Source organism: Vidua chalybeata, chromosome 1 (genome assembly GCF_026979565.1).
Source record: "Vidua chalybeata isolate OUT-0048 chromosome 1, bVidCha1 merged haplotype, whole genome shotgun sequence".
In the NCBI taxonomy this organism is placed as follows: domain Eukaryota; kingdom Metazoa; phylum Chordata; class Aves; order Passeriformes; family Viduidae; genus Vidua; species Vidua chalybeata.
Window position 1 is genome coordinate 19006753 of NC_071530.1, and position 22101 is coordinate 19028853.

The 22101-nt window shown below is 37.2% G+C and overlaps 1 protein-coding gene across 1 annotated transcript in view; it reads left to right on the forward strand.

Annotated features, from left to right (window-relative positions):
• The window catches only part of LOC128794411 (nebulette-like), a 91077-nt gene extending 74102 nt beyond the window's left edge, over positions 1-16975 (forward strand). Inside the window, 2 exon segments of the mRNA XM_053954237.1 lie at positions 6416-6531; positions 12077-16975. Of these exon segments, the coding sequence (XP_053810212.1) occupies positions 6416-6531; positions 12077-12253 (293 nt within the window). The 3' untranslated portion in view covers positions 12254-16975.
• Positions 16976-22101: the final 5126 nt, after the last annotated feature.

Sequence of the window (22101 nt, forward strand, 5' to 3'; positions counted from 1 at the left end):
AAAAGTCTCTTTACCCAATTTTTAACATTTCGTTTTGCATGAAACTTTGGGATTTAAAAAAAAAATAAATGTCCTCTTATTTGGGGACAGGAGCATTCTTGGCAATCAGTTCTGCACTGTAAAATTATTACTGAGGTTTTCCTAATGTATCTGTCTAACATTCCTGTACTCTTCTGTTTGTTTTCTCTACTTCTATGACTGCTTTTACTGTATTCTTTAGAGACCATCTCCTTGATCAGTACTGTGGAGTTGCTGCAGATTTCTGTACCTCATATCAACCTCCCTGGGCAATCCTTGCACACTCATTGAAGTATTTTAAGTTCTCTGACACCTATTTTTACTGTCAAGTAAACAGCTCTTGCTGGCTGCATTAGGCTTTATAAACTTCCACTATGACTTTTAAAAAATATTAGGGAGACCTAGGATGCAAGCAGTTTGCAAGTAGCTGAGCAGTGTCTGCCACATGCAAGCACATAGGAGTACCTGCATTACATGGGGTGCTTTGTTTGGAGCTGGGTGCTGGGACATGTGGAGGGAAGCATCTGTGAGAGGCTCAGCTCTTTTGTGGTTTTAATTCAGAGGCAGCTTGTGCAATAGAGAGGTGCTTAGGGGGACATACCTTGCAACAGCTGAGCTGATCTAGCTGTTCATTGCTTTCTGTTGTCTGTGGCCTTGGGTCCTGCCTCTGTCCTTGCACTATATTTGATCTGATCCCTGGCTGAGCTCACCAAGCCAGCAGAACAACCTAGCTGAGAGGAAGAAAGGGGTAGCAACAGTGTTAGGCTGTCTCAGCCAGCTCATGGGGAACCGACCTCAGATATGCAGTGGGCAACAGGGCTGGATTGCCTGTAACCTCCTTGAGACATATCCCCTCATGACTCCTGCCAAATTCTTCCAAAAGTCTTAACTTCAGCAGAGAAGTTAAGTTCAGCACATCATCTTCAAACGTCTGCTCAAAGCTTGGCTGTCATAACAGTCAAGTTACTTTTCTACCCTTTATGCATCTTTAACAGTATACCCTCATCATATATAACCTGCCTTACTTGTTGCCAAAGTGTCAAGATTCTTGTTTCTGATTAGCCTGTGATATGGGCCTTCTTTAAATCTCTTACTGAATTCTTGGCTAGCAACAATTATGTTCTGTTTATGCTGCTGTTGGGCAGGATCTGAACTTCTGCAGAATTAATGTGTTAACCTCCTTCAAATCTCTCCTTAAAACTGTTTCTCAAGTTGCTTATATGATTAATGCAGTGCTGGGCTGAGCTCATCTCCAGAGCATGGGAAATAAAGAAGAGAAATTAGAGGGTTTGTGGTTGCTTGAAGAGCTGTATTAAAATCTGCATCCCAAAATAAAAATTGACAGGACAAGGCCTGAAGAAACTCAACCTATCTGAAAATTTGGCTGTGATTTTAAATGGGGACAGACTATATTATTCCTAGAGGCTTCTTGAGAAAAACATTCAGTTTAAATATTTCAGTGATGGTGTGCAGCAGCCAATATCTGGGGAAAATTATAGAAAACAAAAAAATAAATTATCTACCCAGAATTTGTAATCAAAACAAACTTTTTAACACTTTCTGGAGAAGGCTTTAAAAGGTATCAGTTGTTATTATCCACCAGCTTTAAGAGAGCAGTAACAGTTCTGTTTCCTGTATTTCCTAAGGTTTTATTTCCTTAGCCAAGGAAGTGTCAAAGGCTCTGTGCAGTTCAGGCCTGCAGTTCAAACCTGTGCACATGGACAGCACATGGGGTGACCTGAGTCCCCAGGAATGTCCTGTAGGTCTGCATCTCTCCATGTGTGATTGCATCACTCTGATAATGTCTTCTGTTGCCTGGGATATAGCTGAGGCTTTCTAAGGGAAGAGACAAAGAAAGAAGGAACTGAAAACTGTGGGGAAAGCTTTCTAAAGAAAGTGTGTGAAGCCTTTGCCAAATGTAGCAACCTGTGGAAAATACAGCAGTAGCAAGGCAAAAAAAGGGGAAGGACTTCCATATATGTGGATGAGCATGATTCCCATAAGCAGCTTGATCTGTTTTGGGTGAGCTCATTGTAATGGCAGTAATAGAGAGACGTATGATGATGCTGTATTCTGGCTCTTTTGTGCCACTCAGAAAGTCCACAACTTTTTACCTAATGTATTGCAGACACTAGAATTAAGCACATACTAATCAAAGTCTTTATTTTTACTTTGTGTTCTCTCATGTTATGATTACAGAATGGTGCCATTTTCTTTGTGAGTTGTATAAAGTCTTAGGAGTGAAAGTAGTGACTTGAGGTATTATCAGAATAGGAAGGATCCTATTAAATCCTTAACAGTGTATGATGTGTATGAGAGTAAATTGAGTGGGTATTTTATATGAGGTTCAGTAATTGGCATGTGTTGCAGTAAATGGCAAAAGTACCACTGAGGATATATTGTTTTATATCATGAATTATCAAGGTTCTGCTGTACAAAAGAATGGAAGAGAGTTTAAGTATGGTATTGATAAAATGTATCTCAGAACCTAACTTTTAACTGATTTTTCTTTATAGCATAACATTTCTTTTTAAGCTTATAATTATATGATGCTCTGTTAAGGATTCCTTTCCTGTTTCTACATTTCGACCTTTTTCTTTCCCAATTCTTTTCAAAGCATATCCTGATCAGACCCTCTGCAGATCCCATTGTCTGGAGCAGAGAGTTGATATTTGCTATCATTCTTTCAGCTGCTTTTTTTTTTTCTTGGAGGCTTCCTCTCTGTCTTACATAATGTTCATTTATTTTTCTTGCTCTTTTCTCTGAGGAAGCCTGTAAAGATACAGTAAGAGATATATGATACATTTATTCAAGTAGATAATTTTAAATGAATATCTGGCTTGCTTGGTAAGTGGGAAAAGAAAAAAAATAAGCTTTGATAAATCAGAATGCATCTGGTAAAGTCTTAATGCAGAAAAAAAAAAATAAAATCCACCTGTACTTCTGGGAGCAATGGCCAGCCCTCAGCTCCATCACCAATAAATCTGGCTTCAGTTAAATGAATTTCATGTTCCACCACTGTATTTTATTGTTCCCTTAGGTTAGCTAAAACCATTGCTTTTGCTGCTGCTGCAATCAATGATGTTATAGAACTTTATACTTCTGACTTAGCCAAAAGATTGCAGTTAACTATGTGTGATGGTGGTGAAAAAAAGTCAAACTCTTTCTCTGCGTCATTTAATCTCACCTTGAATCATCTGTATGTCATGAGAAACACAGCTCAGACATTGTCTCTTCACTATTCTTCATATTTATATGATTCCCAAATAGCCTTCCAAATAGACCATCCTCTGAGAGTTTCTTCAGTATTCTTTGTTAAAAGTTGCTAGAAAATAATTATTGTTTTTGAAGTTTTTTGGTAGAATACTATAGTATTCTTTTAATGGAAAAAAATCCCAGCCCACATGGAATTATTCAAACAAGTGTCTTCAACACTAGTATGTGCTGATATTTATGCTCACATATATGATACCTAAATAAATGACTAGAAGATAATTAGCAAAGCTAATTCTTCTTTTTGTTTGTATAAAATCTTTTTCTAATACTACAATTTCTATCACTTCCTGAAATTTCTCATGCTTTGGAAGAAATGCTTTATTTTTGTAGATTCATGTTTTCCATCATTGCAGGTAAAGTAGCAAACGGCTTTGTTGAGTCAGTTTGACAGAATTCTCTCAGCTTGTGAGAGACTGATTGCTAAAGAGCAAAGCACATTTCAGACCTGCAGCTGTCACTTGTCACAGAGGCAGGAGCTGTGGGTTATCCTCCCCAGAATAAGCCAGTTGACTTGGAGGTTACAATGAAGCTGACCATCAGTGGGCTTGCTGCCTTATGCTGACAAGGGATGATTGATAGGAAATGAGAAAGAGCTCTTTTGGGGAGAAGGAATCAAGAACAGAAAGTTCCTACCAGCCTCTGCTTCTCTTGGGAAGAAGAAAGGGACTCTCAGGTTGTCTGACCCTGCCAGGGACCAGGGAAGAGCTACCAGCTCTTTGTTGTTGCAGGACAGGCTTGCTGCTGGCTGATCAGTGGCCAGTGTTGGCTGAAGGTACTCCTCCTGCTAAGTTAAAAAGCTGTGCTTAGTTTTCAACCCATAAAAGTAATTTGCTGCTGGTGTGAGGAGATGAGACTCCGTTGGCTTCGACAAACTGGCTTACAGTTAGTTCATGCTGGTGGTGAATTAGACAAAATGTATTCATTCCAGCTTGATCTCAGAACCTTTGATTAAATTATTTTTTTCTCTATTTTCTCACAAAGGGCCACATCTGCTCATGTGGAAATAGCTTGTAACAACATTGAAACATAAATTATTTGATGAACTACTTAGGACTATTCACTTAATGCATGATAATCCTGTGAACATGTTAATGAGCGGCAATTCTCTGATGATTGAACTGCTTCAGAATGTCTTTCTACTTATATGTCATTAGAATGGACTTGGCCCTTCTAAAACATCCATTATTCATCATGTTCCAATGCTGCATCTGACTGCATATCACTTTAATTTCCCTCATTTAACAAAACAATCTATTCATTACAATAGTTTGAAGCATGTTTTCTAAATAAGAAAAACCCTAGTTAATATATAGTATTAGCTATCTTTACAAGTATAGTAGAGCAAAGTGTAGCATCCCAAATTGTAATTACAGACTTAGTGCATTTAAATATGCTAACTAAAACTAAATGGAAGTGTTAAGAAGAACCTTTGTTGAAATCAATTTTGTTAGCTGGAGAAGCAGGATTAGTAAAACAACTTGCTGAAAGCACAAGGTTGACCTTTCTTTCTGAAATAGTTGAGCAAAAATTTTCTCAGTAATCCTTTTTTTCGCATGCATTTCTTGTCCTGACAACTCAAGAAGCAGAGAGTTATCGAGTAATACTAGTGCAAATATGAATACTTATCATAAATATATTTTTTTTATTAGGTTTTCCTGTTTTTCCCATGTATTTTTTCATTTTACAAGTCCTTGGTCCTTTCACACATTGTGAACCCCATTAAATCTTATGTTAGATTTGCTCCTTTTTGAATCTATGTGTGATGGCTGCTGCAGAAGTGATTCTTACTTCCCAACAAGCTCAAGAGATCTATCCCAGGAAGTGCTGGACTGCTGAATGACTCCATATTTGAAGATTTTTTAATCATGTGCTGCATAAGCTCTATCTCCTTTAACCAAAAGACAGTTTTTGGAAGAGGAGATAGATAGACTATCAGTTAAATAGACTGATACATTAAAAGTATCAGCAGAAATACATTTGCTTTTCAGTGTAGCTAAATGAATTCCCCATTGAGCTAGTAAAATTCTGGCAAATAACAGTGGAGATGGGCTAATAGCCTCCATACAAGCCAGAAATCTTTATTCTCAGAGAGCCTGAGTCTTGTAAAATATGCACAAATATGTGGTGACTAAACTTTAATCTTTCTATTTTGAAAACCACTTCAGTGTTTTTAATTTTGATTTTAAAATACTTTTTGGCCTTGCTAGGAAAATAGTCACTTATGCTGGGCTTATTTCTCACAGTTTTTTGATCAACCCTGTTTTTAACACATTTTATTTCAGTGGGTTCCATAGTAAGATGTTTGGGCAGATGTGGGAAGTTTATGAATGCTTTTCTAGTAAGCAATGGAGTTAGAGATCCCTGTTGGTTGTATTCATGCTTTCAGCAGCTCTTGGTACAATAGAAGTTAATATACAGAATTATATAATAATATAGAAGTGTTAAAATGTGAATAAAATATGTATTAAAGAAATGGAACATTTATGTGGTAAGACGAAAATACTGAATAAGGTGGACTTCAAAATATACAAGTAGCATTGATCTCTCTGTGTTGGACTAAGAATGTTGATGGAATCAGAATAAACTAAAAAACTTGACTGTGGGCTCACTTCTTAAAATTTCTGCCTCTTCCTGTGAATCACAATCATTCGTTGTTCATAGCCTAATAAATAAGAGTTAGTTTGCAATGAGTTGAGAAGTAATTACAGTGAATTTTTAGTGAACCATTTGAAAACTATTTGCTTTTTTTTCATCATTCATTCCCTAAAGATGGCAGCTTATGGGACGTATATTTAGTGCCTTATCTGTGTCAGTACCAAAATTGAGTTAGTGGTGTCTTAAACTTTTGTAAAACTTTTAATGATTAAACTTCTAATAGTATGTTAAACTTTTCCTTCCAGCTAACCCTAATAGTGTTTGTGGATATATTGCTATAGCTTTGGTACATTTATGTGTAAATCAGCCTTTAAAAAGCCTTATGTTCTTTATGGAAATAACTCTGAATTGTTTTGTATGGAGGAATTAATGCTATTAACAGTGAAAATAGTCTACCATTTCTACAAAATGTTAGATAAGGGCTGTTTTAAAATATTAATTAATGTGTGTGTATTTTTTAATGCAGCCCCTGTTCTCCCTGGGGCATATCAACAAAGCCAGACTCAAGGATATGGATACATGCACCAGACCAGTATGTCATCCATGAGGTCCATGCATTCACAGCCTCATTCAGCAAGTCTGGTGAGTATTGAATTTAAAGGAGAATTTTGTTTGTTAAGCACCATCATCAGCTATTGTGAAATCTCTTAAATATGACAGAACCCCTAGAGTTCTATAGTTGATCTATTTGACTGTCTTTATCATAAATGTAACTGGTTGTCCTCATGTATATAAAAGATTTGTGACTATGGGCAGCGGTAAGAACTTCTATATCAGAATACATTAAAAAAAGGTATGATATTCAGAGAGCAGTGAAATAACTGAATTCTTTTCCTACTTAGCTACTTCAAACAAATAGTAGATGCTTGGACAGTGTTTCACAGGCTGAATTTTGATGTTATGCTCTGCGATGAATTCATGCTCCTAGCAGTGGATGAAAACCAGTGATCTCTTAAGATCACCCTGTTGGTTTAAATCAGTTTCAATTTTTTTTGACTTGCTAATTTTGTGCTAGCAGGCTTTGTGCCTACCTGTATTACTTCTGCTTGCGTAGAGCTAGCTCAGACTCCAGATTGCTGTGCCCTTTCTAATTGCACACAGCAGTTGTGCACCAGCTCATGTAAGAGCCAAACTGAGTCACACTGGTTGGCAACTGAGATAAAGCTTTATCATGAAACCGTGGCTGCCTCATGAAGTCCTCAACTGTTGTGGATGGGAATATAAAGCTGGAGTGAATATTTCATTTTCAGAGTAACTGGTCATGGAGGGAGAGATGAATGGTATTCAGCTGGGATTTTTAGGAAAGTAAACTTCTTTTTTTTTAAACTCCCTATATAAAAATTTCAGTTTTAATGGTTATCATATTTTTTAAATCATATTGCTGCCTAGGGATTTCCTAGCCACCTAGAGATCCAGCCACCTTTTACCTTAAAATATTGTCATTTTGAATTTTAAACTATTTTGAATATATGCACAGTTGCTATCTCTATGAGTAAGTCACCTCTACCTCTAAGGTGACTACTACATTGCCACCTTTTTTAGAGATGAATAAATATTCAATTATGAACCAAACTTAGAGCTTGCTGAGCTTAAAAAAACCTTTTTCAAGACTGGATGAAACTTGTATTTTTTTGTAAAACTGAAACTCCATGACATTTTATATTGTAAAGGTAATGATTTTCTGTATGGCGTGAGTAGTTTCAGGCTTGTCAGATTCTCAGCTGTCTGGGGCTGAGGGGGCTAACTTGCTGGAAAGTCTGGGATCCAGATACCTCCATCATTGAGTGAGTCAATAACCTGAGAAACTCTTTAGACACCTGCATGGCAGCTGTGAGACAGCTGATAGTGGAATCAACCATTAATTTCCAAGGATATTGCAAGGCACTTTGGGAGCTGATTGCTTTCCAAAAGAAACAAAATCCAAAAAGTGGGAGACCTGGAAGCCTGGGCTTTGCCAGCAGATGTGCTAGTCACTGGGGAGCAGAGCAAACAGCCCTCAAATCCAGCAGACAGAAAATGGAGATGCCTGCAAATCTCAGAATGCACTTACCAGCCTTTGCAGCTTTGTGGGCTGAGAGATGACTACTGCTTCCTAATACCTCTGTGTCCCAGTGACTTACCTGACAGGCTGTCAAAACAGTGTCATTTCAGTCATCTTGAGAATCATCATTTGCCTCTTCTTCCAGATTTGGGAATGTGAAGGTAATAGGAAAAGGAAGGGAGCGATGTTAAAGAATTTAAAAGTAAGATTGACTTATTTCAACAGATTTATTTTCCCTGTTGTGAAACTGTTTTCACTTGACATCCTTGTAAGTGATAATATGTTGTCATGGGAAAAAAAATGAAAACAGCAAACATCATGATTTAAACTCATTTTGCTGTTAAAAACTGAGAGGATTTCCCTTTAGAAAATAAACCCCAAGCAGTTCCAGAGAGAGGAAATCAAAGACTGCTGGCCTGTTGCTTACTGCTAACTTGCCAGTCTGGTGAGGAAGACAGTGTGATCTTACCACCCTGGGGTGATGATTCTGCTCCAAAAGAGGCATCTCAGATGCAGTTAGAAACCTGCCAGGCTCCCTTGTCTTCCTATGTTAAGACTAGAATATTTTCATTAGCCTGTGCAGCTTATCCAGGTGCATTGCATATGGTGCACTCAGCTATTGGGACAACAACAGAGTGGTCTCAGAGTGTGCCTGGGGGAAGCCCCTGGCTGGGGATGTCTTTAAATGTAACAGACTGAAGGTTAATGACTGTCTTAGAGAACTTTTAAAAAGAGGTGTGGACATGCTGTAGGAGATCTGACAAACCTACACAATGTTTAGGTGTGTTGCTTTCAGCTGCCTGTTCAGTTCTGGGCTTGGAGCAGTACTACCAGAGATGCGGTGTTTGGCTAATCACAGAGGGAGGAAAGATGAGAAGAAAGTTCCTGGGGAAGGAGACTGAAGGAAAGGAATCCTAGAATAGTGACCTCAAAGCCTGAGCAGCTTTTGAGGCTTAGCTAAAAGGAGGGAAGGTGATAAAGTCATTCATCAGTGCCTGAGTTTTGCCAGGACATCTCTAGGGCAGAAGTGATTAAGATCCCATGGGTTATATCAGGGCAGAGATGACTGCAGAGTTAGCTGCTCTAGTACATTTACTCCTTTCAACTGAGTTGTTGTATTGTTATCAAATTTGTCCCCAAGATGCATAAGTTCATTTTATAATCGTGTTCAATGGACTCCTATATTAAGAAGCAGAATTTTTCTAATTTCTAAATTTTCACAATATGGTTTATTTAATTTTGAACTCTGTTTTGTATTAGGCATTATCCTAATGCAATCTTTGGATAGGTTTTTTTTTCCTCAAATAAATTGCATTATTTTCTGATTCTTAACTTTTCCTTGCTTTCTGTGAGCAGTTCTGCATAATGGGGTGAATTAAATTGTTGCTCAGGGTAGAAAGTGTTTTATAACAGAAAGCCCTGAAGGCTGTTTTCCTATTTGGAAAATAATGGGGTGTTCACCACACACTGTTTGATATCCAAGAGCAGTAGGAAAACAAAACCTACACTTCAACTTGGCTTTCCTTGATGGCTTCTGTATGTGAAGGATGCTGCAACTGTTACTGCTCTTTGCAAGGAGCCATCCATAGAACCAGTGTGAATTGGGGTGAAGTGGAAATACACACCTGACAGCCCAGAACAGGCTGGGGAGCTGAGAACATATTAGCTGGATTTCAGTTCTTCATTTGGACAAGTCTTCTGGTCGGTCTAAGCAGTGGGTGTGAGACAGGCCTTTGAGGAGGTGGGAGATAAGTGAGTTCTGACTATTTTCTAGAACTCCAAACTTACACCTTCTTGTAACTTAGTACCCGCTAAACTCACTACTGAGGAATACTGAGAAATAATTCACTGAAATGCATTTTAAAATCCCTGCTTTGAGTCCTTTAGGCATTGTAATTCTCGATTATATAGCCCAGACTACATTCTGCAGTGATAATTAGGCATTAAATGCTAACAGGATTATTATGGAGATTTCTCCTGACAGCCATTTAGCACCTAATTAGGTGTTAAGGCCATAAATTTAGGTTTCTCAGCAGCATTTAGGGCCCTAATAAATTCTTTTAAAGTTTGGAATTGCGGGCTTGTCTTCACAACTGTGCACCAGTGATGTAGTCAAGCAGCCTTTTAGGAGACAGCAATGGTATGTCCTTTGCCATGGTGCTCTAAAGAAGAGTGAGCAAAACCTCTTTATTTTTCCAATTTTATGTTAGTTTAATAAAATATTTAATCTCTTCACCAGTCTTTTCCCATTTAAGGGAGACCTATAAGCATGGCTCTAGGCAAAATCCATTTGCTGCCTTATACCAGATATAGACTTGCTACCATTTTTCTTAAATGGGCACTCTTCTGAAATAAATTGTTTAAAGGGCTAACTGCTGCTGAGTTTGTTGTAATAGCATATTTTTCACTGCTTTTTTGGAGTTAGTTTCAAGGCTCAGCAGTGAGATCAGTTGAAATAGTTGGAAAAAATAAGATTCTGAAAGGCAGAGAGCCTTTTGACAGCTAGTTGTCTACTTTATGACTATTTAAGGATTTTTGGTGATGATAGAACCCAAGAAATTACTTACTGTCATGTAGTGCATAAAAATGATCCTTTTTTAAACTGAGTTCCATGCGCACTTGGAAGACATTAAGGAACCACTAGGAAAGCACATACCTCTGGTTGAAAACTGCTCTTAGTCACGGCCTGTAGGTCAGCAAAACTACAAGGCATGGCAGAGAACAATAATATAGCACAAGATTCAAATGTAGTCTTGTCAGGAAAGGTGGTCTTCAGTGCTCTCCAGTGTTTAAACAGGAGCTGATTTCTCTGTCCTGTTTAATTTGCACTAGAAGTATATTTCTAGCATGGGAACAGTAATGATCAGTTGCCCTATAGAGTCTGGATTAAATAATTTCACGTTTCCAACATGTGACAAATGGCTTGCTCACTCCATGTGGAGCAATCTCCACCTTTTTAAAAAATAGTTTTATTAAATACACTCAAGTCCCCATATATATGATATGAACTAAAACTAATTCAAAGCTGTTTTCTTGATCAGAGAAGTTTGCTGTATTTTAAAAGGCTCAGACAATAGTACTAGGCATGAACTCACACATTTACTGTTTTGCCTTTTTTTCTCTCTAAATTATTGTACCAGAAAAATTCAGCTACATATGGTAACATAGCAAAAATTACCGGAAGGGAAATTGGATATTATCAGTGATGCTTGAACTACTTTTGACTTCTGTTAAGAGCCAGGGTAAGGAAAAGAAAGTACTCTTGGGAATTTTAAAATGAGCTAGTTTTATTCTGCTGTTAAGATACAAAGGGAGACTGTTGTTCCTGAGTTTGAAAATCCACTTTGAATTCCAGTAAAGGATGGCATTTTACTGGTTATGAGTGGAAACAAATACTCTGTTTAGAAAAATAGAGAAAAAAGCTGAAAGCTTGTCTTATAGTGGGCAAGGTTATGGGGAAATTTATCTTAGCTTATGATGATACTTTATATGCTAAATTTTGTCTGAATATGAAAATATAAGTACTCATAAAAATTATTTTAATAGAATTTTTAAAATCTTGTCTTTCCTTTAGATAATAATGCATTCCTAATTCTTAATTCGGGTAAAATCCTAATGAAATGAAGGACATTCAGTGAGATGGAAAAGTTAATGGCCTGGATGAAGACTATGTTTCTTCTTGTAGTGAAGGCACAGGAGAAGCTATTTGTGAATCATGCAAATAGGGAGCAGAAGCAGAGCTAGCCTGGCTGGATGTAATGAATTGTTACTAGTGAATTAACGAAACAGACTATTTCAGTATGCAGTGAATGGCTTGAAATCTGTTTGTTTGAAGCCATAAGACAATGTGAGTTAACAAAATAATTATTTTGCTACTCAGAACAAGGGCCTGTATTCACTGTATATTTGACAAGGTGTAGAAGGGAATACTGTTCCTTTTCAACAGGTAACTTGTGATTTCTCTCTCTGCTTTGCTCCCTCTTTTCTTTTTTTCCTTCTCTTTTCTTCTTTGAGCAAAGAGAAGGAATCAAGGGATCTCAGGTTTAGACTTGAGGCTTTACACTCTTGTTTTCTTTCCTTCAACAGAGAACATACAGAGCTATGTATGATTACAGCGCCCAAGATGAAGATGAAGTTTCCTTCAGGGATGGTGATTATATCATCAATGTGCAACCAATTGATGATGGCTGGATGTATGGTACTGTTCAGAGAACTGGGAAAACAGGAATGCTTCCAGCAAATTATATTGAGTTTGTTAACTAATTTTTTGTCTCTAGTCCTTTGAGCTTTATTATGATTTACTTAAAATCTAACCTTTTAGAAAAAATCAGAAGAATCTTTTAAGAGTTCATGATCATTACTTTATCACTGCTATAACAGTTTGCATTTTCACTCAGAATCCATTTTAGAGTCCTTTAAAAAAAAAAAAAATCCACAAGAAGCCCAGAGCTTTGAAAACAGCATTGCTTATAATAGTGCTCTCTCAAAATGAAAAACATATATGGAAGCCTGGTGTTGCCAGTCCTATAAAAACTTCAGTCAATTAACTGTAAAGGGGTAATGCCTTTTCTTTACACCTGAAAGACGTTATAACCATAAAATTGATTCACTTCTTATGGCACTCTGAAGTCACAGGAGGTTAACACACTGAGTTTGAACACATCTTCAAATTATTAGGGAAATGTTAAATGTTTAAGCAGTTAGCTTCCTAATAAAAAATAATATGTTGAGTAGATAATGCAGTCATTTGAAATGAAGACAAGTAACATGCCAGTAAAAAAAAAAAAACAGTAAAACCCCCTACTGCCCAGCAGCCTTACAGTAAATATGTCTATTTTGACAGCAAAAATTTCCTGACTCTTGCATATCCACATTTATTCTCGGATTATCCATTTTTTTCTTATTTTCAAGTAATCTATTAGCTTTGCTTCCATCCTAATCCTAATCCATCAATTAGACCCAGGTCTGGATTCATGTTCTTCAGTATCTTTTCCACAGAAGATTCCTTGCAAAGACTATCTAAAATATAAAACTTGTCAACTCTTCTGTTTCCTTGTAATAATACTTAACATTTAAACAGAAACTTTCATTAGGGCAACGTACAACCAATACTTCATGTTAGCTCCTTTGCCTTCATCTGTAGTGCTGTAAATAAATACCCCACGTGCGGCCGCGGTGCTGTGCAGTCCCACAGAGCCTGCAGTCACATCCCATTCTCACCACAGGTAACTCGCTTACTGGCTGCTTTGCTGATGAGCTGATGTCCCTCCCCTGCTGCAGAAACACTTGTGCCTCCATCGAGCAGTGGAGGTTATTGTAGTGCATTTCAGATCAATGGCCTATTGCTTCAGTTTGCTCCCAAATTCTTGGTGATCCAACAGTGGGTTGTACGCTTGCCAAATGATTAATGATGGAGAAGAATTATGTTTTCTTTTAGTGACTTAATCTTTCTCATAACTGACATCGAAGAGAAAGCTAACTAAGCAAAATCCAGCATACTCTATTGCCATTCTGTTTCAGTTTAGCCATCTGTTGAAAACAGTAAAATTATTCTGCTGACAAACCTTCACATGTGCTATTTGGTGTCTCTTAACTTACAGCCAGAACTGAGAGATCCAGGTCTCAGTCTATGAAGCTGGGAGAGGATCTAACAGCTGGTGACACAGTGGATAGTAAGAGGGATTTTGTCAGCAGGGTTTGGTCACAGGCAACTTCTTTTTGCTTTGACTGTATTCCCTCACAAGGAGAAATTGTGGAAGGAAGGACAAAAGAGTTAAAGACTCATGTGAGAAATTATTTCTGTGGATGCAGAAATGTGTAAGGAAGAAAATGTTTTTCTGATAAAATAATTTGTGGAGCTCAGCCAGGTGCTAAGGAAGTTAACTTTGGAGTAGCCCTCAGAATATTGAGTCTGCACTGGCTTTATTTAATTTCTAAAATTTTTAAAGTAGAATTATATATAGAACTTTTGGACAGTTTTGTACTTCTCGTCTCACATAGCAGGAAACCCTGCAGTAACTATTTAAAAATTAAATAAGGAAGGCAGTATGGATTTGTTATGTCAACTGAAAGTTGTCAATGCAAATCCCTGTAAGTTCTATTTTTGCATACAATTTTCAAAGAATTGGTAAGCTTATGCAATTTTATTTTGGGTCTTGCTAACACAGGGATGATACCAGCTGCCAAGCAGAATGGAATAACTGCATTAAAAAAGAAATTTAAAAATGTCCGTGACTGTGGAATTACCTGTGCTTTTCTTGTCAGCAGCCTAATTTCAAGGCTAAAGCTGCCCAGGAGAATCCAGCTTCAAAAAATGTGTTTTAAAAGTAGAATTCCATGACTGTAAATATGCAATTTGTATAGTTGACTGCTGTGATTTAAAATTCTTGCAAGTTTTGCATAAGGAGCTGTTCTTGCAGCAGACCGTTGTGCATTACTGGTGACACCCACAGGAAATCAGCAAGTCAAGGGCTTTTTTAAAGGCTGATGTGGTATGCTGAGCTAGAAGCTCTGAAACAAGAAGTTTGCTTCTGTGTTGGTTTTCATCACTGGCCATCAACAGCAAGGAGAGCAATTCTATCTTTTGCTGGCTGGCAAATTTTTCAGATGATGCCTGAAGCACAATTGGCTGTCACTTGCTTCTGTGCTGCTCTATTAGCTGTGTAATGCTGACAATAAAAACAAGGTGTCAGTTTGCTAACAAAGTATGAATAAAAAAGAAATACAGAGAATATCTATATGGCATCAAGTTGCAATTTTTAGTGACTTATAAAACAGAGAGTCTCCACCTATAAATACAGTCATTCTTCCTAAATGAGGAGACAGCTTACAGTGCTGAATACTTTATATACAGAGGTAAATCAGAAAATGAGCATTTAGTGACATTAGAGAACTATGCTATGCTTAACAATAGAAATAAAATTTCCTTTATGAATTTTGAATATTCATTAGCCTGGCAGAGCAGCTAAAGCAATTTGCAAAAAATAAAAGGTCAAGAAAACGAAACAGTATGTGAATTGTATTTCTCTTGAGAATGGTATGTCAGCAGAATTATTCAGATCTGGTTTAAGTTACTTATTCTTGTAGTCAACTTTTTTGTCATATATGCTTAGAAATTCATGTTTATGTGGAATGGTTCCTACTTTTTGATATAAAGCAAACTTTAGCGTAATTTTGCAGCTTTGTTCTAAGCAATGCAAAGGCCCAAAATTACCAGAATGCATTTATAATTTTTTTTTTAATAAGAACTAAAATTTGTAAGGCAGGGAGAGTAAGTCATGAACTAAATTGTGCCAGCACACGTTTTTCAAAGCATAGGTTGGAGACTGTTACATGCGGTGTGATATAAGGGTGAAAAGATGCTTAATGCTGTCTTGTCACCTTTAAAGTTTATATTCTTTTTTAGCACAGCATGATTCCCTTACTGTTCTTTCTTCCTGTAGTCAACATTTTTCTGGGGAAAGGAAAGGGCTTTTAAGGACTTGAATTTCTCAAGCTGTTCCAAAGTTCAGGTTGGAAGTCCACATGTTCCCATTTTAGAAATAAAAAAAAAAAAATCTGTAAAGAATGCCGTAATTCTTGCTAACATGAGTATAAATGTAGAAAACAACATAGAGCATATCCATGCATACATACAAGAACAAATGGGTGCCTTGCTTTTCATTACTCTTTCTTGCCTGGCTATCTTCATTTTTTAAACAAAGCTATGTACAGGTACTGCAGTTATAATTTTTCATTATGGAGCATTAGCATTTAGTCTTGATGAAACAGGGTTTTCTTGATTACATTTGACATACAATAAACTACTTCAGCAGACTGGGATTTGATGGAGAATCATGGATTATGTTTTTGACAAATGTGTCCCTGCCGAGTGTTCCTTGGGGATGTGGAATGTCTCCAATACCTGGGAAAGGTAATAATTCTAGTTTTTATTGTACAATGACTGCATGTCATCTTGTACGATGAAAAAGAAATTACAAATACAGAGGTCTTTGGCAGAAGGTGGTACAGGGTATAAAATCATAGATTTTTATTAAGTTAATTAATACTCCATTTAAAATACAGAATATGCTTTAGTTAGTAAATGTTTAAATAATATAATGAAACAGACAGAAGATGCTGTTGAAAGGAGTCCTCCAAACTGATGTGCTGGCAAATGCAAAGTACTAGTGAGCTGTTGAAGATTAAACCATTTTGCAATGCTTTAGTGATTTTCTCCAGCTTTATGCCATAGGAACCCCATCTCTCCTTTGGAAAGAAAACCTGAAAGCTCTATTTCCTAAACTGCCTGCACTACAACAGTATATTCAAAGGAATTTCATATGCTTCTTGTGTCTGATAAATAGAATTTGCATATTGTACTTAAGTTGTAATCCAGTTGTTGTTGACATTTGTTTAATTATTATTATTTTAGGGGGGGAAATAAGCTATACTGTAGCATTTCAATTGTGTATTTAATATTATTATTAGAAATTGCTAGACCATTGGAAGACAGCAATGACTGTATTGACATTGATTAGCATGATGTGGAAAATCTCTCAGCTGTTTGTTTTTGCAATGTGATATAAAAAGCAAAAATGAACCGCTGTGCAGTTTGGCTTATGTTTGCTTTCAAGTGTGTAAAGTTTTAGTTATTTTGCAAATCTGTACTGTATTTGAGGGTATACAGTTATGAAGGTAACAATTGTTTTTCAAAGGACAGATAAACTTACTCTTGGATCATATGATGTATCATCTTAATTTGGCTTTTGTTATGCAGAAAGTTAACACCAGCTATTAAAATATATTTTAGTAGAAATGCTTTAATTCCTGTTTCTTCCTCTACACTGTGAATATTTAAGCTTTGGTGGACTAGAGCAACATCATGCTGCCCAAAGTACTAACCTATGCAACCTAGTTCACATTTTAGTTGATGTCACAGTGGATGTAACATAACAATTTATTTTGCATAACATTAAACTTCATTCAAATAAAATATTAAACCCAGCACTATGTATGTATTATATTCATAAACAACACTCTGTAAAGCTACCATACCCATTAGTGTAAGCTCTCAAAGATGGATATTGCTTTAACTAAGGAAGCTTTGAATTTTCAGACTTAAGTAGAATATTTAGCACTATTCGTCAAGCTTGACCCCAGAAAACAGTTCCCTAAACCACTGTATTATTTCAGACATGCCCTCTCCTTAAAAGGTTTGCCTTTTTCAGTGTGCATTTGTAACCCTTCCACAAAACACCAAGTTACATTCCATGATCTTTGGTTTGTTTAAATAAGCAAATAGAGTAAGTGAAGGAGGTCCACTGTTTTAATTGACACTGATTTGTTGTCTTTGAATAGGAGTTTGATTAGGTGTACTCTCAGTGCAGCACTAATAAAAAAGATTGCATTGCTGACTTCTTTAAGACAATTTTATAATACAAATGTCATCTTTATTCATTTACACAAGTAAATTATTTTTAAAACATTGTAAGAAAGTTTAAGTTAAAATAAATTCCAGAAGTATTTTGGAACTGCTCTGCCTGTAGTTGAAGAAGATTATTTTGCTTAGGGACATGATTTATTTATTTGAGTGTTAAGTGTATGCTACAGTGGACTGCATTAGAATTTTTGTATTCCTGTCAAGGGTTTGTTTGAAGAAGGCTATTAACAATGTATGAGGACAAATGGCAGCCACAAATGGAGCTAATTAGTTCCTCCTAGGTAAGTGACATGCAGTTGCTACAGTTGCTACCGCACTAATTTCTACTAAAGAAATGTGTTAGCATTTCATATGAAATTTAATTGGTTACAGAGTTGTGATTCTATGTTCTGTAGTGCTTTTATATATTGAAATGCTGCCAGTATAGAAATATCAAATCTTTATATATACTGTAGCAAACAGCAGTTTTCAATAAGATAAAGATTTAAGAGCTGCCAAACTGGACTTTAAGCACTCGGTATGTGTTTTATTTGAAAAACCCTCCATAATTTCCTAGAGGTACTGAAGTACTTTCCTATCTTAGTGGTCCCATAGAATATAATTATCAAAAGTATCTATGTACTGGAGCATGAAATTTTTGTGGAAACCCTCCATTGGACAACTCAAGAGTTTCTAGCTGTCAATGCTCTTAGGTTGCCCTGATTTCTGCTCTGTCTCAGAACTGGGTTCTTGATTTTCTCTGGTGTGTTAAATAGCAAGAATAAGCTAATGTACCATGGAGTCCTCTGTACTGAGGGAATAGCTGCCCAGTGCACGAGCACTACTTTCTCTCCCTTCTCCCACTCCCACCACCAAGTCCAATGTTTCCAATACTGTTTTGCTGTGACTACCTCTCTCATCTTTCGATGAAGCTAGCTGTGGGACACGTTAAAGTGATATCACCAAATGAGCCAGATTTTTTTTTCTTCCAAATGATTTATTTTATCATTATTCTTTGGTGATTCTGTTTATTGCACAACCTTGAAAACAAAGGAAAGAAGTGGCATGAAATGAGTGGAAAGCATGGCTGAAGTAATGAAGATTTCTTACTCAGATTTTGATGCAGAGGTTAATAAAAGTCAAGCATATGACTGAGGGCACCATCTGAACAACTAACCTGAAAGCTGAGCAGTGCCCTGTGATATGCTTGGTCTGTCTGTGTGCGTATGTCTGTGCTGTAGTGTCAGGAGTACTCTAGGGTAGTGTGCAGATACATCCTCCAGTTTTTGAGCAATTAGTTGGAATCCCAAGAGCAAACCACCCACTGGCATATGGCGTTCATAAAGACAAATTTATCCTTTGAGAAAATAAGACCTCATTACAGAGGGAACAAAATGTCAGTGGGTTTAAACTACATCTTTTTGTGCCCAGCAGTAAGGAAATCCTTTGTGTGCAGTCAGAAGACTAAACCGCATGGCACTGCAGCAAGCTCCTAACTCTGAACTGTGTTTGGTACCAGAATGAGATGATGCGCCTCAGAGCTCACCTGTTCCACAGATTTGATACTGCATGATGTGCTACTTGCTGGGCATTGTGCTTAACAATGACAGCAGAAACTGAAGATTCGTATTTATGCACTACATCCTAAAAAGATCCTAAGAAGTCCTTGATTTTATATATTTTAGCTTTTGTTTCTTTCTCACTTGCCTGCTGTTGATAAAATCTACATATAGAGAGGCCTATTCTCATGCAGAAGACTACTGGCTTGTGGCTTTGACCACTTGTGTCTGCAAAGAGAGATCTGCAGGTATTAACATCTGTATCTTAAACTATTGTTCAATGCATAAATATCCATTTCCAATGTTTTCACAAACAACTGTCAGCTTTTGTTCTTTGATTCAGGCCATAATTTTTCTGTGTTTTTCCTCCTCCTCCATCTTTCTTCTCTTGACATGCTTACAACCTGAGTTGCTTATACAGCAGCTTTTCCAGGACCCAAAGGAGATATTTTTAAGCAGTTTCTCAAGGCACTGAGAAGAATTTAAATTGCTTGAAAAATGCTGGTGTTATCTCCCCATTAAATTCTCCTTCCCCCAGCAGTTGTACACTGGCTTCACTGTCCTTCCTTGCCTTTTGCCTCCTCTTCCTTCAGTCAAACTCTGACATCTCTGTCATCGAACCAGATGGGTTTGGGGCCCCTGCAGGCAGGCCTTCAGACCACTCTCTGGCCTCCATAGTTTCTGCATTCAGATGTAGAACTTTAGTGTGGCTCATCTGCCTGTTCAGGATCTTTGAGTAGAACTCAAAAAATATTAACATGTGCCCATTTACCCCAAGTGATGTTACATTTCTGTTGGCTCAGTGATGAACAGCTCTCTCTGAAGAGTCATCTTTCCCTGGCTTTCCTTTCCTGTGGGTACCTGTGTGTGCTTCTGAAATAAGCTACTGATTTCAGAAAAGAGGGAGATTACATGTTTTGCTGTCTCATCAATACCTAAATCAGTTCTTTTTCATTCTCTTCTTCAGAGGATTAGCATGTTTTTTATGTTATCCCTGATTTTGGGGTGAACTCCTGGTTCAGAACTCATTCTGTCTCCATCAGCGTTAGAGTGAAGGGCTCAGACCACCTCAGTGCAGTCTGTTGCTCACTGTGGAAGCTGTGTTGGATAGGCACTATCCTGCTCACCAGAACCTTTCAGTTCCTAGCACTGCTTGTTATGTATTCATCAGATGGGATCTCTGTGAGATATGACTATCTGTACCAAACCCCAGCCTTTCTATAAATAAATATGTCATTATAAAATAAACACTTTTTCTGACTTACAGCTCCTCTGACACAAGATGACATTGACATCCTCCAATTTTGTGGCTTGTACTGACATTAGGAAATATGCATCTAAAATATGTTAGATGAATTATGCTCTAAGTGACTGTTTAGGCAGCCCTTGATGACTGCAGCTATTATACAGGGTGGATATCTCAAGTTAAATTGGATAAATGGCAGATCAGGTCTTGCTGGCAAGAGGTTTAACTGAGAAATGAGTTTATGTGTTTATATGAGTGACCCAGCTATTCAAGAGACTGTCATTTTCATTTCTATTCCAGCAGTTCAAAACAAATACAAGAATTAGATGATAATTATTCATAGGTAACTAGTTAGCTGTGCAGCTTAAACAATTCCTTGATCAATATGGAAATAAAGAAAGTTAATCAGAAAGTTTTGGCAAACCACATGCAGGGTGGAGCTAGGCATTTGAACTGATGTTCAGCATGCTTGTATTTCTAACCACTATTTTCCCTTTTTCTAAATTTATTAAAAATAGTGGGAAAGCTCTGCGCCTCGCAGCATGACTAGCATGCTGTAAGGGAAATTAATCTTCAATGGAAGAATAGATTCAAGCGTGTTGTAAAGCCTTGGAAGACAATTTTTTGCACATATGCTTTCAAATCTTAAAGTTGCCAAAATATTAACTTTGCTCTCTTGCATTTTCTTTCAGCCCCTAAATCCCACTAAAATGGTTTTGCTCTGCTCTATGTTCAGCATTGCATTCCCTGTAGCAGTTACCTTTGTGACATGGGAAGAAGACCACAAATATTGGAGTACTTCAAGTAACTTTCTCTTCCTACGGTTTTTTCATTGCTATGCCTGCATAAATGTCTGCAAAATATCCTTCATTCCAAGGCTTTTTATTTCACCCTAAAGGAACCTATTGTACAAATGATATATTCCCTGTTCAAATGCCACTGGCCATGATGCTCTGTTGCACAGCTGTGGTTATTATGAGAGGGAGTGCTACAGTGGCAACAGCGAAAACCTTGATGTTAGCGCAAGTACCTAGCAAAGACTCCTGTGAGATCTTCCTTAGCTTATCACTCCTTTGAAAATAGTAGTCATCACTGCAGTACCAGTGCTCTGTGAGATTAGTAAAATTTTAACTTTGCAACTTGGGTTTATTTTCCAGATGCTATAAAGTCAACACAGCTGCAGCTGCTTTTGGACAGGTTGGTTTTAAATGCTAATCTGACTTGTTGCTGCTTATGTTTTTGTTGGTATTCTTTTTATTTCAGCTTATGGTATGATGGCTAAGCCAGAAGGACACATCAAGTCCTCTAATTTGAGGGCTTTCTGCCATTCTACAGATGCTTTTTTTCTTATTTTAAGCCTTCTTTTTCCCAGCACTTTCTCAGAGATCAAGAATATGAACAGGGCTTACTCAGCCTCCTGCAAGAAGGCCATAACTGTAATCAGAACTTGTACAAAATGAGTCCAAACAAGGATATGGGCACTGGTTGCAATCAAATTATTTCTCCTACAAGTTGATCCATGAAGCACACACACTCTTGTGCCCCCCCAGTTTTTCCTTCTCCAAATACTGCTGATCTAGTGACCATATATTTTAAAGTTAATTTGATCACTTTTTGGGGAAGATAAATAAGAAGAGATTTTTCACATATTATTGCAACGTGTTTTAACCCTGATCACCATCATAGGGAATCTACAACTGGATCAGAATTTCACAGCTAAATAAGGTAGGTGGAACAAGATTATTTAGTCTGTGCTTTAGTGTATTTTAAAAGTTTTTTTTTTTTTCATTTAAATTCTGTACAAACATGCAGTGAAGGGTTCTGTACAGGATGAAACAGCTTTATATAGCTTCAGAAAGCAATGGTGTGAAACCATGGATCATATCAGAATAAAGGGACCTTGTTT